Source organism: Alligator sinensis, unplaced genomic scaffold (genome assembly GCF_000455745.1).
Source record: "Alligator sinensis unplaced genomic scaffold, ASM45574v1 scaffold144_2, whole genome shotgun sequence".
In the NCBI taxonomy this organism is placed as follows: Eukaryota; Metazoa; Chordata; order Crocodylia; family Alligatoridae; genus Alligator; species Alligator sinensis.
The window spans coordinates 2,334,168-2,349,435 of NW_005841872.1; the positions used below are offsets into that span (position 1 = coordinate 2,334,168).

A 15,268-nucleotide genomic window follows, 5' to 3' on the forward strand; every position below is an offset into this window, starting at 1 on the left:
CCACAAGAGGAGGCTGAGGGGGGATCTAGTGGCTGTTTACAAACTATTCAGAGGGGACCAGCAGGCATTGGGGGAGTCCCTGTTCCCCTGAGCACTCCCAGGAGTGACAAGAAATAACAGTCACAAGCTGACAGAGCGTAGATATAGACTAGACATCAGGAGGTGCTACTTCACAGTCAGGGCAGCTAGGATCTGGAACCAACTTCCAAGAGAAGTGGTGCTCGCTCCTACCCTGGGGGTCTTTAAGAGGAGGCTAGATGAACACCTTGCTGGGGTCATTTGACCCCACTACTCTTTCCTGCCATGGCAGGGGGTCGGACTTGGTGATTTGTCAAGGTCCCTTCCGACCCTACAAACTATGAAACTAGGTTAGACCAGACTATTGAATTTTTGTACCAGATTCCCTCCCAACTGAAGTTAGGTTGCTGTCTGCCAGCATCCCAGGCTCATTTGTTGGGTCCCTGCTAACTCCCCCTCACAGGGCAGTACACTGGAACTCAGTCTGCTCTGTCCCCAGCCCTGCCATCTGCCTGTGGCAGGTTGTCTGCAGCAGCCAGGCCAGGAGAGGTGGGGGTCAGATTCTGGCATCTGTGTCCCTGCATGACAAAGCAGCGGGGGGAGGAGGAGGGGAAGCTGGGATTGGGGCCATGTGGCAGGGGCCTCCACTGCCCCTACCTCCCACTCCAGCTGCCATAGACAGCCAGTGTGGCCTGAGCCAGAACAGCTGGGAGAGGTCTGCTCTCCTCCCGCACTGCCCACTGGCTGTGGCTAACAGCCAGCTGGTGGCAGGAGGTAAGGCTGGGGTGAGGGGCTGTTGGCCGATCAGGGGTGTCTGGCTGCTAGTTGTGCTCAGCATTCTCTGACAGCCTGCTGGGAGGTGTGCTAGAGTGCCTTGCCCAGTGTAGTTGGGCTATGTGCCCTCCCTGCCAAAAGGCAAACTAACCTAGGGCACTTAGTGTAAAGTGCATAACTTAGATTGCTTCTGCCTTGGGCTTTTTGAATGCCTGTACACACAAGATATAATAGAAACTAGCCCAGGTACTTCACAATCTCTACATAAAACTTTGTGGATTTTTAGGGTCAAATAAATATTTTGATATAGAACCCTATAATATTAACGGAATGTTTTTCTTTCAGCTCTTGGCCAGTTATGAGTTTAAGAACAAGTCTTCCTTATGAAGAGCTCCTCCTCTTTACAAAGGACATGTGCACCATACATTAAAATACTTTCAAATGCATGGAGAAAATTATACTATTTCAAACCTAGTATTTGACTTTATACCTGTTAGTGATTGGTAGTATTATATCTTAGATTTCACGTCCCTTTAAAAGAAAAAAAAGGCCATTGAGATGATGCAGTATTCTGTTGCTAAGACAAAAATATGTTTTATAACACAACAATATTATGCTCTCTTACTGCAAAAGCAGCAATCAGAGGGTATAAAGGCTAATGGTCTAATCCTATCCCTACTATGCTCACAAGGATGACAGCATACATTATAGTTTTGACATAGATTAAATAACTGTATTGTCAGATTTTAATAATAAAAATAATTCAGCCTGCTTTGACCTAAAAGAAAATCAATTTGTGTCAAAGAGACAACAAAAAACAGCTGGTATAAGATGTATGCTCAGCCTTATAAGGAGATTACAATAATTAAATATGTGAATTCAAGCAAATTAAATTATTTTAGTTTTAATTTGAAAACCTTATGATGCATGTTTGTATCTAAGAAAAGATACAGGTGAAATTTTTTCCTCATGCATACTGATCCTAAGGGCTTCCAATGGTGCCTGTTGGCTGACATAACAGGTCATTAAGGGTTTCTGGCATTCAGCTCTATCAATGCCCTATCTCTATGTATAAGACCAGGTTCTCCAGATTTTTTGGAGATGACATCTTTGCTCACAAACGTCAAGCAGAGAGTTAACTATGACATTTATCTTTCTGGTTTGTCTTTTTTGCTTTCCTGCCTGCTTTTCCAGTGCTACAGTGTCATAGAAAGCCCTCCCTCTCAACAATGGACCACTCCCCAATAAATCATACTTCAGGCTGGAGCAGGCCAGCAATGTATCTAAATTGTTGAGGCTGGGGTTACCCCTCAAGGGGCCACCAACCACTTGCTCTGTATGCATTGTTGAAATCTGCAGGTTGAAATTATGCCTTGTTGCTGATTTCTGGTTTGCACCTGGCACAGGCCCAGCAATGCTCTGAGATCATATTTGATTTGGATTTGGCCCTAATTGGGTACAGTGATGTGATTCATTGATTCAGATCACTATCCCGATTCGATCTGGCTGAATCTGAATCAGAAGATTCAATGCTGATTTATAGAATCAGCAATTTGGACATAGACACAGCTTTAAATGTTTTTTTTTATATACCTTGAGGTACCAGGCACTACTTGTGGATGCTGTGATGGTGGGGTGAATGGAGAGTCCTACAGGAGCATGGGGACCCCCCCCCCTGCATGCTCAGCAGCAAACCCAGAAGTACTTCTAGTCCACTTCTGGGTTCGCTGGGGAGTGTGTGGGCCCCCTGCCCCCATTCTTCCCTAGCTCAGCAGTCAGCCATGGGGGTACCCCGGGTGCCCCCCCCCCAGACCTAGGAGACACTGGTTGCCAAGGCGGGGGGGGGGGAGTCCATGCCCCCCCCCGTGGACCTGGAAGTGGACTGGAAGTGCTTCTGGCCCACTTCTGGGTCTGCTGTCAATCATGCTGGGACCCCCTGCCCTGTGATCCTGTGGACGCTTCATCTGCTGCACCACCGCAGTGTTGATGAGCCGCCTGCTACCTTGAGGTATGTAGAAAAAACATTTAAAGCTGTGTCTATGTCTGAATCTCCAAATCTTTCTGAATCTCTCCAAATTGGTTCGGAGGGTTCCAATTTGATTTGGAGAGATTAAAGGGTCTCCTGATTTGATTCAGATTTGGAGATTCAGCCACCGAATTGGGCTGAAGCTCCGCCAAATTGAATCAGGGACTGAAGCTTTGCACAGCCCTAATAGCTACTATTGTCATGTCACATGAGACACTGATAGCCTAAAGGACCCTAAATGTACTAGACTATACCTAAGACCATGGCCAGGAAGGGTTTGTACTGCTAGACCCCAGCTCAGATGAATGCTGTGGCATTGGCTCAGACAACGAGAGACAGGCTCAATACTAGGGAGTCCCAAAAGGGCAAAAGGAGAATTCTATGAAAAGATTCTTAGGGAAAGGAAAGCATTATTGCTTAGGTTTCAGTAATTCATGGATGGTTAATGTCACTTGTCCTTCTCCCTCTGTGTTGCAGATTCCTGTGCTGCTCAACCTTAGTCAAGATCCTGAAGTTAACCTGCCCGTGAAACCACTAATTTTTTCATTGGCTATGGGTGCATGTCTTGGAGGTAAGCTGGGAGATCTAATAGAGTGCAGTAATGTTGAAATCACTGTATGTACAAATACTCCACTGCAGAACCCAAGTGCAATAGGTGCCATGATTTTATTACAGAAAGAACACAGAGGGTCTAGCCTAACTCCCTCTGACTTGAAAAGACATTGGATGAAGCTGAAATGAATGTCTGTGGCATGCACTACAATAGAAATTATTTTTGATTAGTTTGCAGGCAGTATTTGAAAATTGCACATACATATAGTATAAATGCACAGAGAAGCTGTCCAGATGGCATTTGAAAAGTTTAGATACTATATGAGGGAAAGTAAAAGGGTGCATTTAGCTTTCAGAATAGAGACTCAGTAGTAGCTCATTTAAAGGGGCATACAGGTGTTTCTAAGATCTGTGATCTAAAGGCTTCCCCCAAAGCTCATTTAAACTACTGGGGGTCCTTCCATTGACTTCAGTGAGCTTTGACTGTAAAAGACCTTTTGCTAATATATTCATTGCCCTCATTGGCCCTCCCAGTGAAATCTATGGGAGCTGTGCCTGAGTTCATGAGTGCTGAATAGAAGGGATGGGGGAGGGAACCATGGGGGGAACCCTGCCAGCTCCCATTCCCTGCCTGCTCCTCCAGCCCCTGCCCACTCCCACCCGCTCCAGCTCCTGGCCCTTTAAAGAAATGCCCTGGTGCTCACTGGGTGTTGCTCAGCGGGGGGTGATCCCCAATTTCCACCACTGCCCCATGCTGCATGGGGGGCTCTGCATGAGCCCTCCAACTCCCACCCCAACTACCACAGCCCCTGCCACAGGTGTCTCACCCAGGCCAGCTCCAGCCCTTCAAGAAAAAAAAAATGGAGAAAAGTCTCAGGACTCACCGCTCCTGCATCAGCCTTGGGGCTTCAGGGGGTCCATGCAGAGCCCCCTACATGGCATGGGGCAGCAGGGGGCAGTGGGGATTGCTCCCCCCCCACTGGAAGAAGTGGTCAGTGCAGGGTTTTCTCATTTTTTTACTTTCTTAAAGGGCCAGAGCCACGGTGGGTGGGACAGCCATGGGGGGTGGGCTGGGGGATTGGGGTGGTCAGGGGGCTCATGGAGAGCCCCCCATGCAGTGGGGGGCATCAGGGATCACCGCCCCCCCACCGCCACTTGGCATCACCCACTGAGTCAGGGCTTTTTTTCCCCAAAGTGCTGGGAGCCAGGGCAGGTGGGCCAGCCATTGTTGAGCTGGGGGGATGGGCCTGGCTGATTCAGTCGAATTGATTCAGGATAGTGATTCAAATCACCGAATTGAATCACTGTCCCATGAATCATCCAAATCTGAATCTGAAGCGAATACTAGCCGCTTTGCACAGGACTACTTTGTGTTATATTCTACAAATACTTCTTTTTTGTGGGTTATGAGTAAATTACAACAAAATATTACTAAAACATTGAGTGACCTGTTTTTACCTGCAATTAAAATGTACAATTTTTCAAAATTAATACAATTAAATTTTATACTAATTATTGGCTGTACCTGAAAATGTAAGTCCTAATCTGATTTTATTGGACCATAAGGTTTAGTTTATAAATATTTGTTTAGGATGCTTCTAAAAAGACTGTATTTTTATGCAACAAAAAGTGGTACCCAATTTGAGGTTCTGGTGACACACAGTCCTGTTGTTTTATGTATATTTATTTAGCTAAGTGACTGCTAGATCAAGTGGCCTTATTACATAGCAAGGTTCATGGTGATATAAGTTATAGATTGATTTTTAAGGGTCATTGCATGGACATTGGATTGTATGCCAATCAATAGTTATTTGTTACATCTTTCCATACTCATCACTGTCACTTAGATCAATGATTCTTAACCTGGGTACTGCAAGCTCCTTAAAAGGGTGCCAAAGCCCCCGGCCCCTATGAGAGAAAGTAAGCACCAGCTCCTCCTCATGCTGGTAGCACTGCTTTTGTCCCCTCCCACCAGGTCCCAGATCAGGGGAAGGAGCTGAGCTGAAAAGCACAGCTAGACCCCATGACAGCCCCTGGGCTGGGTGCCCCAATGCCTCTGAGCATAACAATCTGTCATATGTGGGTGAGCAGACATGGTGCCAGATTTTTTCAGCCTAGTTTATTCTCCCACTCCTCCCATGCTCCTGGGAGAAGGTGGGAGGAGTCACAGGAAATGGTGGCTCCAGGCACCTGTATTCAAATCACTGGAGAGGCAACCACAACTGCACAGACTATGCTTACCCTGTCATGTAGAAATGGGGGAAGGCAGTGAGTGGAAAGGGTGAGGGTTTTGCCCCACTCTCTTTCATCTGACAACAGTTTCTGCACCAGCAGCTACTGTCACCCCCTCTGCTTCCTGCAGAGACAGCTGCCTCCTTCAGGGGCCTAATGACCCATCCCCAAACTTCCCAATCTGCCCTTACAAGCAGCTCTTGCCAGCTTTGAGCACTGTGCAGCACTACACCTGACCTACTCTCAGTGGTGCCCTGCCCACTTTGCAACACCTTGAGATCCTTAGGGTGTTGTAGGGAGGTAACCTATGAGAAATAAATTTGCTCTAAAATAGAGTGCCACCAAATTCCAAAAAGTTATGTAGGGTTGTTTTGAGTCTGTAAAAGTTTGCAGAACATTGATTTAGATAGGCTACTGAACTATTCCTTTTCAACACCCTGGGTAGGGACAGAAATTACACATAAACTGCTATAAGTGATTGGAAGCTGATTCAAATCTGTAACAGAACAGAATTTCAGTGCACATAAAGCACTTTTCCAAATGGCCAAAACTGGTTTAAAATAAATGTGGATGGATGTAGTATCAGACTTAATTGATTCACGTTAAATAGGTTTATTGAATTTCTGCCCAAGATCCCGTCCTGAGTCAAGCCAACTCACAGTCCTCCAGCATCTCTCCTGCAAATCTCCACTAGCAGAGTGGGCAGGCTAGCCTTGGCCCAAGCTGTCTATTCCACTGGAGCAGGGTACTTTAGCACCCCTCAGCTTCTGGCCTGGGCCACTGCAGGCATGTGGCTGCATTGTGAATGTCTGTTCACTTGCTTATCAGTTTAATCTATGCAGTTTAGACTAACCTGTGAAGATTGAATTGATTCAATCTCAGGCTTTTTGACTGTCTGTACTTAGACCAAGGGTCTGAAGCATCAGCATTGTTAATGTTGAAGAACCTACTTGTCAAAGTTGATATCATCGTACACCAAATACGATATTCCTCCCCTCATTGGATCATGTGTTTGCTTTCATCAACATGATTATCAGGGATTTTCTAAGGATTGAGTTTGCCAGAACCCCTGGAAATTCATTGGGCATCTTAACCCCTTGATTTCTTTGAAACTCCCAGATGACATTTCTCCTTGCTTTAATTTATTGTAGCGTTGATGTATGTTGTTCTGGCTTTTGGCACAGAGATGAAATAATTCATGTATTCATGAAACAGGCAAAATCAATAAGATGTAAATAGAGCTTTGGGAATTATTTGTATGAAAGGCACTATATGAATGCAAGAAGCACTCAGAAATATGGCTACATCCCACATAAACAGTTAGATGAATTGGTTCTTCATCATTATTAATGAGCATAATCAAAAATGTAATCTCTCAACAGATCTATTTATCCTTTAAAAATAAATGTGTAGATATTTTGACTGATGTAACGATTTTGGGAGGCTGAATAGAATATGCTGGTCAGTGGGTAGGTGGTTGAGAGACTGAGGACAGACTTTTGAGATTCATATTTCAGAACTATCTACTATTTCATGAAAGACAGTGAAGGGGAACTTAGAGACAGGTCAGTGACCCAGATTTAAAAATGAAAAATACTCTAAAAACACTTGTTTCAAGGGTTCTACCAGCCAAGGACTTTTTCTTATGAATATTGATGACCTTTCAGAAATTCATTAAACAGCAAGATTTTATCTGTGCTGACATGGTGTAAATACATTCCACAAGGTAGGTTAATCTTATGAGTCATAGTGATATGGATCATGGTGATATGATCAATCTCTGGAAAAATCATGGATGCTCAAGGAATCCATTTTTAAGCAGTTGAAGGAGGAAAAGGTGATTAGAAATAGTCAACATAGATTCATTAGGGGCAAGTCATGCCTGACCAACCTGATTGCCTTCTATGATGAGATGGCTGGCTCTGTGGCTGTGGGGAGAGCAGTGGATGTGATGTACCTTGATTTTAGCAAGGTTTTTGATACAGTCTCCCACAACATTCTTGCAGTCAAGCTAAGGAAGTAGGGGCTGGATGAATGGATTGTAAAGTGGAAAGAAAACTGGTTGGAGCATCATGCTCAGAGGGTAGTAATCAATGGCTCCATGTGTAGTTGGCAGCTGGTATCAAGTGGAGTTCCCCAGGGGTCAGTCCTGGGGCTGGTTTTGTTCAATGTCTTCATCAGTGACTTGGAAGATGGCATAGAGTGCACCCTCAGCAAGTTTGCAGGTGACCAAGCTGCAGGGTAGCTGCAGTAGTAGATACACTGGAGGTTAGGGCTAGGATTCAGAGTGGCTTAGATGAATTGGAGGATTGGACCAAAAGGAATCTCATGAGGTTCAACAAGGACAAGTGCGAAGTCCTGCACTTAGGATGGAACAGTCCCATGCACCGTACAGGCTGGGGGCTGACTGGTTGGGCAGCAGCTCTGCAGAAAAGGATCTGGGGGTTACAGTGGACAATAAGTTGAATATGAGCCGGCAGTGTGCCCTTGTTGCCAGGAAAGGTAATGGTATAATGGGCTACATTTGTAGGTGTGTTGCCAGTAGGCCAAGGGAAGTGATTATTTTCCTCTATTTAGTACTGGTGAGGCCATATCTGGAGTACTGTGTTCAGTTTTGGGCCCCCCACTACAGAAAAGATGTGGACAAATTGAAGAGAGTCCAGCGGAGGGTGACAAAAATGGTGAGGGCACTGGGGCACATGACTGATGAGGAAAGATTGAAGAAATTGGGCTTATTTAGTCTAGAGAAGAGGAGACTGAGAGGGAATTTAGTAGCAGCCTTCAACTACCTGAAGGGGGATTTGAAAGAGGATGGTGCTAGACTATGCTCAGTGGTGACAGATGACAGAACAAGGAGCAATGGTCTCAAGTTGCAGCAAGGGAAGTTTAGGTTACATATTAGGAAGAATTTTTCTCATTAAGAGGGTAGTAAAACACTGGAACAGGTTACCCTGGGAGGTGGTGGAAGCTGCATCTTTGAAGGTTTTCAAAACCCAGCTAGACTAAGCTTTGGCTGGGATGATCTAGTTGGGGATGGTCCTGGCTTTGAGCAGGGGGTTGGACTAGATGACCTCTTGAGGTCCCTTCTAACCCTAGCTTTCTATGATTCTATGATAATTATGTCATCAACTCTGATGCACTGGGCAGAGATTGGATCGTAGACCTTACCCATGCAACCAAAGAAACCAAGAGTGCAAGCTAATATACAGGAAAACTTGTCTAAACAGCAGATCTTACTAAGTATAGATTTCTGGGGTAGTTGCTTACTAGACTGCACAGCAGCAGGGCTTTGTGGCTTGGATAGTATCTGCAGGACCCAGGGTAAATGCTGTGGCACATGCATAAGCCAAGATAGATGTCACTCTTCCACTCAGTTCTGTTCCTTGCTGCAGCTCAGGGGCGGTCAACCTGTGACATGCATGCCACAAGTGGCACAGGCAGCCCGTGTGTGTGGCAGGAAGGGGGAACACAGCACAGTAGCAGGTAGAACTGGGAATAGAAAATAGAGTGGCAGTTTGGGCAGGGAGCACAGAGCATGGAGCAGAAGGCACAGCAGCAGATTGGTCAGGGCAAAGGGATCAGAGTGGCACTTGGAGAGTGCGTGGACTTAGGCTTCATACAAACATTCAAATAATCTGGGAGAATTCTCCCAGATTTGTTCTCCTGGTAAAAAAAAACTTACCCAGAGCCAAGTGTACAGACATTAGAATGCTGAGGGCCTGAAGGGTGGGGAGCTTCCAGTGGGAACACTGTTCATCTGGGGGAGGGGTAGGAGAGTAGGGGGAAGGCCTGTGAACACATATCAGTGTACTCTGCAGGCTCTCTTTAGTCTGACTGGCAGCAGGTGGCAGCAGTGCATAGGTCAGCCCTAATTAATTGACCCAGACTGCCCATGGTCAGGCTTTGCTTCCCCGCAGCACAATGTGGGGACTGTGAAGGGGCATGTTCTGTTCCTTGCTGGAGCAGCAGAGTCTAGCGAGTGACATACTGTCTCCCTGGATCAGAGGAGGGGGTGGAATGCTGGAGGACTATGTTCTCTTCTGGGAGAAGCCACAGCATGTGCAGACATTCACTATTGCAGGAGAAACTCTCCTGGGAGTGATTTAATCCTGGTTGTTCCCAAGTTATTTTCTCCTGGAGTGGCCACTTTTACTCTGGGAGAAAAAGCTTGATCATCTCCTGGTTTCTCCTGGAAGAGCAGTGACTCTCCCAGGTGAAACTAAATGTCCGTATGAGGCCTTAATTTGTGATACACCTGCTAAAAACATTGACTCCCCTGCTCAAGTGCCCTGGATTGTTAGGATTAGAGAAGTTATAATTGATTCCATTTCTTCCTCTCTGCTCTCAAGTCCTCCTCTGGCAGTTGCCAGTGCTGGTACTTTTGGTGGGGGAATGAGGAAAGATGCTCTCTCCTCCTCCAGTCTTAGAATGAATACTATGGAAGTAAAGAGGGAACCAGATGAATCTTAAGCAAGTTGGAAGTATCATTACCTTGTGGGCCTGGAAATCAGCAGCAGCTCTTAAGAGAAACACCATTGCTGCTGTTTGATTTGTGCTACCTGTGGACTGTGCTCAGACACAGGGAGACATCTGGTATATGTACTGATAGAAGTAGTTTCTGCCAGGTAGACTTGGTGCTTCCTCAAGAAGCTGGAATTGATGGATCTGGAACACCTGGCTTCTTCATCAGTCTGCAGAGAATGATGTCTGTGGGTGGCTCACTCTTATGTGGAGCTAAAGTAAGGCAATGACAGATGTGCTCAGGGAGCAAGCTGGAGAGAGGAGGTTGCCAAGCACCTAGTTGCAGCTCGCTGAGTTTCAGGGTTCTCCCCAAATGTCTGCATATTTATGGCAGCAGGGAATAAATCTTCTACACTGAAGGAATTCTTCAGAGGCTCACTCTTGCTACTCAACAGCCAGAGTAGCCCAGTCAATAGCCAGAGTAGCCCATAAGCTAAAGGGAGCAAAACTAAGGCCTTACAAGGGGCCAAATGGCAAAGGAGTAACACTTGTGAGGCATGGGCATGGTTTTAAGGGAGGAAGGAGGCCACACATTTATTTCTTAAGTCATGTAGGGCCTGAGGGGATCGATGCTGAGAAAGAGAGAGCGCTTAGGCTCACCAGCCTCTGAGTGCAACCTCCCCTCATTACTTTTAATACCAGGGTATGGAAGGTGAGGAAGCAGGGTGGGACCCTGGGAGGCAGGAGCAGAGGACTGACAGGAATGGGGAAGCCACTATAGGGGCACCATGGCAGTCCTTGGGCATCACACCTGTCATACTCACATTCAGCAAAACCAGAAGCCCAGAGAGTGGTTGCATGGGGGCCCACACGGCAGCTTCTCTACCCAACTTCTAGATTTGGTGCTCGTAGAACAGGAACTGCTTGGTTGTTTCTCAGCAGTGGTTTCAGGAATGACACTGAAGCAATATAGATGTGTCTGTAGATGCCTAAATACCACTCCGCTGTCTGAGTGGTACTCATCAGACTTTTTGAAAAGTTGATTTCTTGTACAGCCTTAATGTCTAGCAATATCTTTATTACTTTTTTTTTTATTATCATTGCTCAAACCTGTTATTCAACTAAACTGGCATTAAAACAAAAAGTTACCAAATGACCAAAAAAAATAAATCTTGATAGATTTTGTGAAGCACCTTGACCAACGAATTTATCTGCAAGGAGTTTATTTGAATAAAGTTTGATTGGAAATCAAATGGAAATCTAACCTATTTTAATACCTAAAATTACATGATGCCACAGTGCATCCTCTTATTCATTTGTATCTGGGCATCTCCATGATGCCAATGGAGAAAGTTCTGAGGAGAAAGTCCAGGAGTACAAGCCCAGGGAAGATAAGTTGCCCCTGAATTTTTCAAAGTGGGTGGAGATTTAATTACATTGTTCCTATTGAGTGGCAAGATTTAAAAGTGTAAAATAATTGTGTGCAAATACAAATTCAACTTAATTAGGTTAAGGGCACAATTGGTAAAATGTCTGTTAATTATGATTGTTCAGATGTCTGGAACTAAACCCTTAACTGAGCTGAAGAGACTGCATTTTGAGATGCTACTTTAGGTTCTCTTACATTTTGGCATCTGAAGAGTCAGTATTTATTGGTTCTTTGATCACTTCTGCTCTTACTGGGTGCATCTTCACATGCACTCATGAATAAACGCTCCTGGGCAGGCATCAAAACATGCAGGGAAGCAGGAGCAGATTCACTGCTAATGGCAGCAAACTGCTCCCACTTCCTGCAGTCTTGCAATGGGCCCCCACCTCCAACAGGGGGAGCTCTAGGCTTCCCCTGGGTGCTAGCCAGGGACTAGCAGAGAGCACTGACCTAGGAGACAGCTGTCTTTTGGCTCCGGCTGGGACATTATACCCTGCCCACGGGAGCTGCCTGCTGCTGGGATGGGGACAGTGTCTTCTTGCCCCAGCAGCAGGGAGCTCCTGGTCCTGGCTCCCTGATCAGGGTCAAGGGACTTGGAAAGAGCTGCAGGGGAGGGGCAGGTCCCAGCCCCCTGCTCTAATCTTCCAGTGGGGCAGCTAGCAGGGGTAGAGGGCTGGGACCTACCCCATCCCTGCAGCTCTTTCCAAGGCCCATGCCTTGATCATCTGCTGGGGAGCTTGTTTCCCATCCAGCTCCATGCTCATGCATTAGGATCTTTCAGTCTCTGCTCTAGAATCATGATCTTGGAGCACAGAGCTTGGAGGTCCCTACTGCTGGGGCAGGCAGGGGGACATAGTTCCCACCCGGGCTCCAGTGGCGGCATCCACTCTGGCAGCAGGCAGCTCCTGAGAGCACGGAGCAATCCTTCAACCCGGATGGGTGGCTGACCACGAGCAGATTTGCTTTCTATCAGGCTTCTACATGAGCATTACTGCGCCATTACTAATCAAAAGTAAATTTGCTACTTGCATTTTCAGGCAGCAAATTTACTCTCAGTTAGTGAGGTTTACTGCATAGTAAGCATGTATACATAGATGCACATGCTTATTGTGAGGTAAACTATGCTTCTGCGCAGTTAAGAGTCTTATGTAGATGCGCCCACTGTGGCTTAGCTTGTAAAAAGTAACTTGTATTCAAAATTCATTGGGGAGTAATTCTCTCCTGCTGATTTTGATAGCCACTAGTTGCATTCACATATACATGTGGAGATTGCTTTGGCATTGGGAATTTGCTTGTCACATACTTTTGCATCAAGACTGCTGGATTCACAGGGCTGGTGGTAGCAGTGATGGTGGCAATTACAGCAATGGCAACCATGGTGTAGGTGGAGACAACTGAAGTGACAACGGTTGAGCGAGTAGCCAGGTTGCTGTTTTGCTGTGAAAGATGCAGCACAAGAAGCAGCAGACTGAGCAGTTGTAGGTAGCCTTGCCAGGTATACAATATTTATCTTATTCATTCAATGATTTCAACCCTTGTATGATGTATGATAGATAGTACTGAAAATGTTCAAAATATACAATAATTTTTGATGCAGTTAATTGATGCAGCATATGCAAAACCCAAGACACTCTCATGGAGTCTTAACCAACTTTTGGGTTCACTATCAGTGCTTTCTTGTGACTGCTCACCTTGAAACAAGCACTTCAACTTTGATGACCCAGTTTTCACCCACTCACTGGAGACTTACAGGGCACGTATACACATACTTTTCTGTCCTGTGATGCACTGGAGATCCACTGCTTCAGAGTAGACTCAATTAATCGAGTTTGCTCTGTATGCAAGCTGAGGCAAACTGTGCTTTGCCGTGCGCAGTTGTATAAGTGGCAAAACGCGTGTCAGCGTGCAGAAAATGGCAGCACCTAAAGCACCTCTCATGTTTTAGTTCAAAAGCACGCTGCTGCCATTTTCTCAGTGCTGACGCACATTTCGCTGCTTTTACAACTGCAAGCATCGCAGCACCAGGTGCTTTTCAAAGCGCCTGGCGCTGTGGTGCTTGCATGTTTAAAAATGCCCACAGTGAGCAATATAAAGTAACTGCAAAATGATTTACAATATACAGACTTGAACCAAAAAATAAAGAGAAAAGAATAATCGTAGTAATAAATTAACTCTTTCTCTGATTGGTTAAACTGAAACAAAACGCCATAGTGGGCAGTGTCAAGTAGAGTGGTGCAGGATGTGATGATAACAGTATAAGGCAATATGCTGTTGCTTAAAAAAGAATACTTAATTACATATGTGTTTGCATACTTATTTGCATGCTTTTTTTTCTTTGCTATTACACCTCTGTGCAAGTAGTATCTACTGGCATATTCTGTAAGTGCTCTGCCCACACGCCCATCTTTTCAGGTACCGCTTTGGTTTGCCTCAGTAGTACAGTGTCATAGCTTTACTGTGTCTTAGATTGTCCCTCTTTTACTCCATTTATACAGATGAAGGTGATGTGTGTCTTGCACAGTTTGATATTCAAGAACGTATTACATTCACTGGTGCTGTCCAATAAAATTTTAAACTAGCTACAAGTCTTCAGGACTTAATGAAGAAATCTTGTTTATATTGTCAGACAAAAATGCTTCTTCATAAGAGGTAATACAAGGGAAAAGTTATAGTTGCTAATAATTAGGCTTTCAAAATATTTCAAAATTGGCATTAAATTGGTACTAAGACAGTGTAACTGTAGCTAAATAGAGGCCTTTTATAGTAATAATAATTCACACTTTTATAGAACTTTTCATCCTCACGGATCCACAAGCACCATAAAAATGTAACAAATGGACAGTGTTTAGGGTGAAAGTATAACAATTGTATAAGATTACATAGCAGCACTTCACAACCTTTAAAGTAGAAAATGAAGCCAAATACTACATGGAATTGTAACTGCTGTGAGAATAGTTGCGTGGGTAGAATGTAATTGCTTGACTTGGGATTTTGCCAGGATGCTGTTGTCAAACACTCCTACCTTTTCAAAAAAAAAAAAAGACACAGAACTGTTAATAGCCAGAAGTCTTGGGGGTTGAATTTTATGTCCTGTCTAGAAGACAGCTGTATTTTACATAAGCTTTCTGCAGTTCAATGTATGTCAAGCCACAATCTGAATAACCAGGCAGAATCAATGGAGTTGAGCCTGAGTTGGAATCTCAAAAAGAAAAGGGCAGTGTATTGTATCTTCATCTTTACAAATAGTAAAAATAAATAAGAAGGGGAGTTAGGGAGTTTCCCTCTTTCTTAAAACTATGAAAATGTGTGTTTAATAATATTGTAGCTCATAATGTACACATCGAAAAGCAAAAATAATGTACTTTCATTATTCCTCATGCTGGCACCTAGCCACTGCCTCTCCGAGTGACCTTTGCACTGTTGATAGACCGATAGAAATGGCAGCCTGGTCCAGTAAGTTTAGCTGTATCTACAGAACTTCTGATCTGTCCTTTGTGAAGAACTCATTTGAGATTTTATTTTTATATTTTTTATATTAGATTTTATATTTTCAGACATTGTTTTTGCTGCAGCACTTAGAGTAGTGTCAAATTAGTAGTCGATACCTCTGTCCTAGCAGAATTGTCATGACAGCTGAATCATGATAATGACTGAATCCCCATTTTCTGCGATTATTCCTTTTCTTCCTATTGAGCAGCAATGTTTTTGAAATGTCCCTGTTGCTGATGTCCCTCCCCACCCCAGTAACAGAAATACACATGAAAATTTTTTCATCT

At 44.7% G+C, this 15,268-nt stretch overlaps 1 protein-coding gene across 1 annotated transcript in view; it reads left to right on the top strand.

Annotated features, from left to right (window-relative positions):
* OCA2 (OCA2 melanosomal transmembrane protein) overlaps window positions 1-15,268 on the top strand; it is a 421,183-nt gene that overhangs the window by 276,888 nt on the left and 129,027 nt on the right. The window contains exon 22 of the mRNA XM_014527422.1: window positions 3,296-3,389. Within this exon, the coding sequence (XP_014382908.1) occupies window positions 3,296-3,389 (94 nt within the window). The remainder of the gene's footprint in view (window positions 1-3,295; window positions 3,390-15,268) is intronic.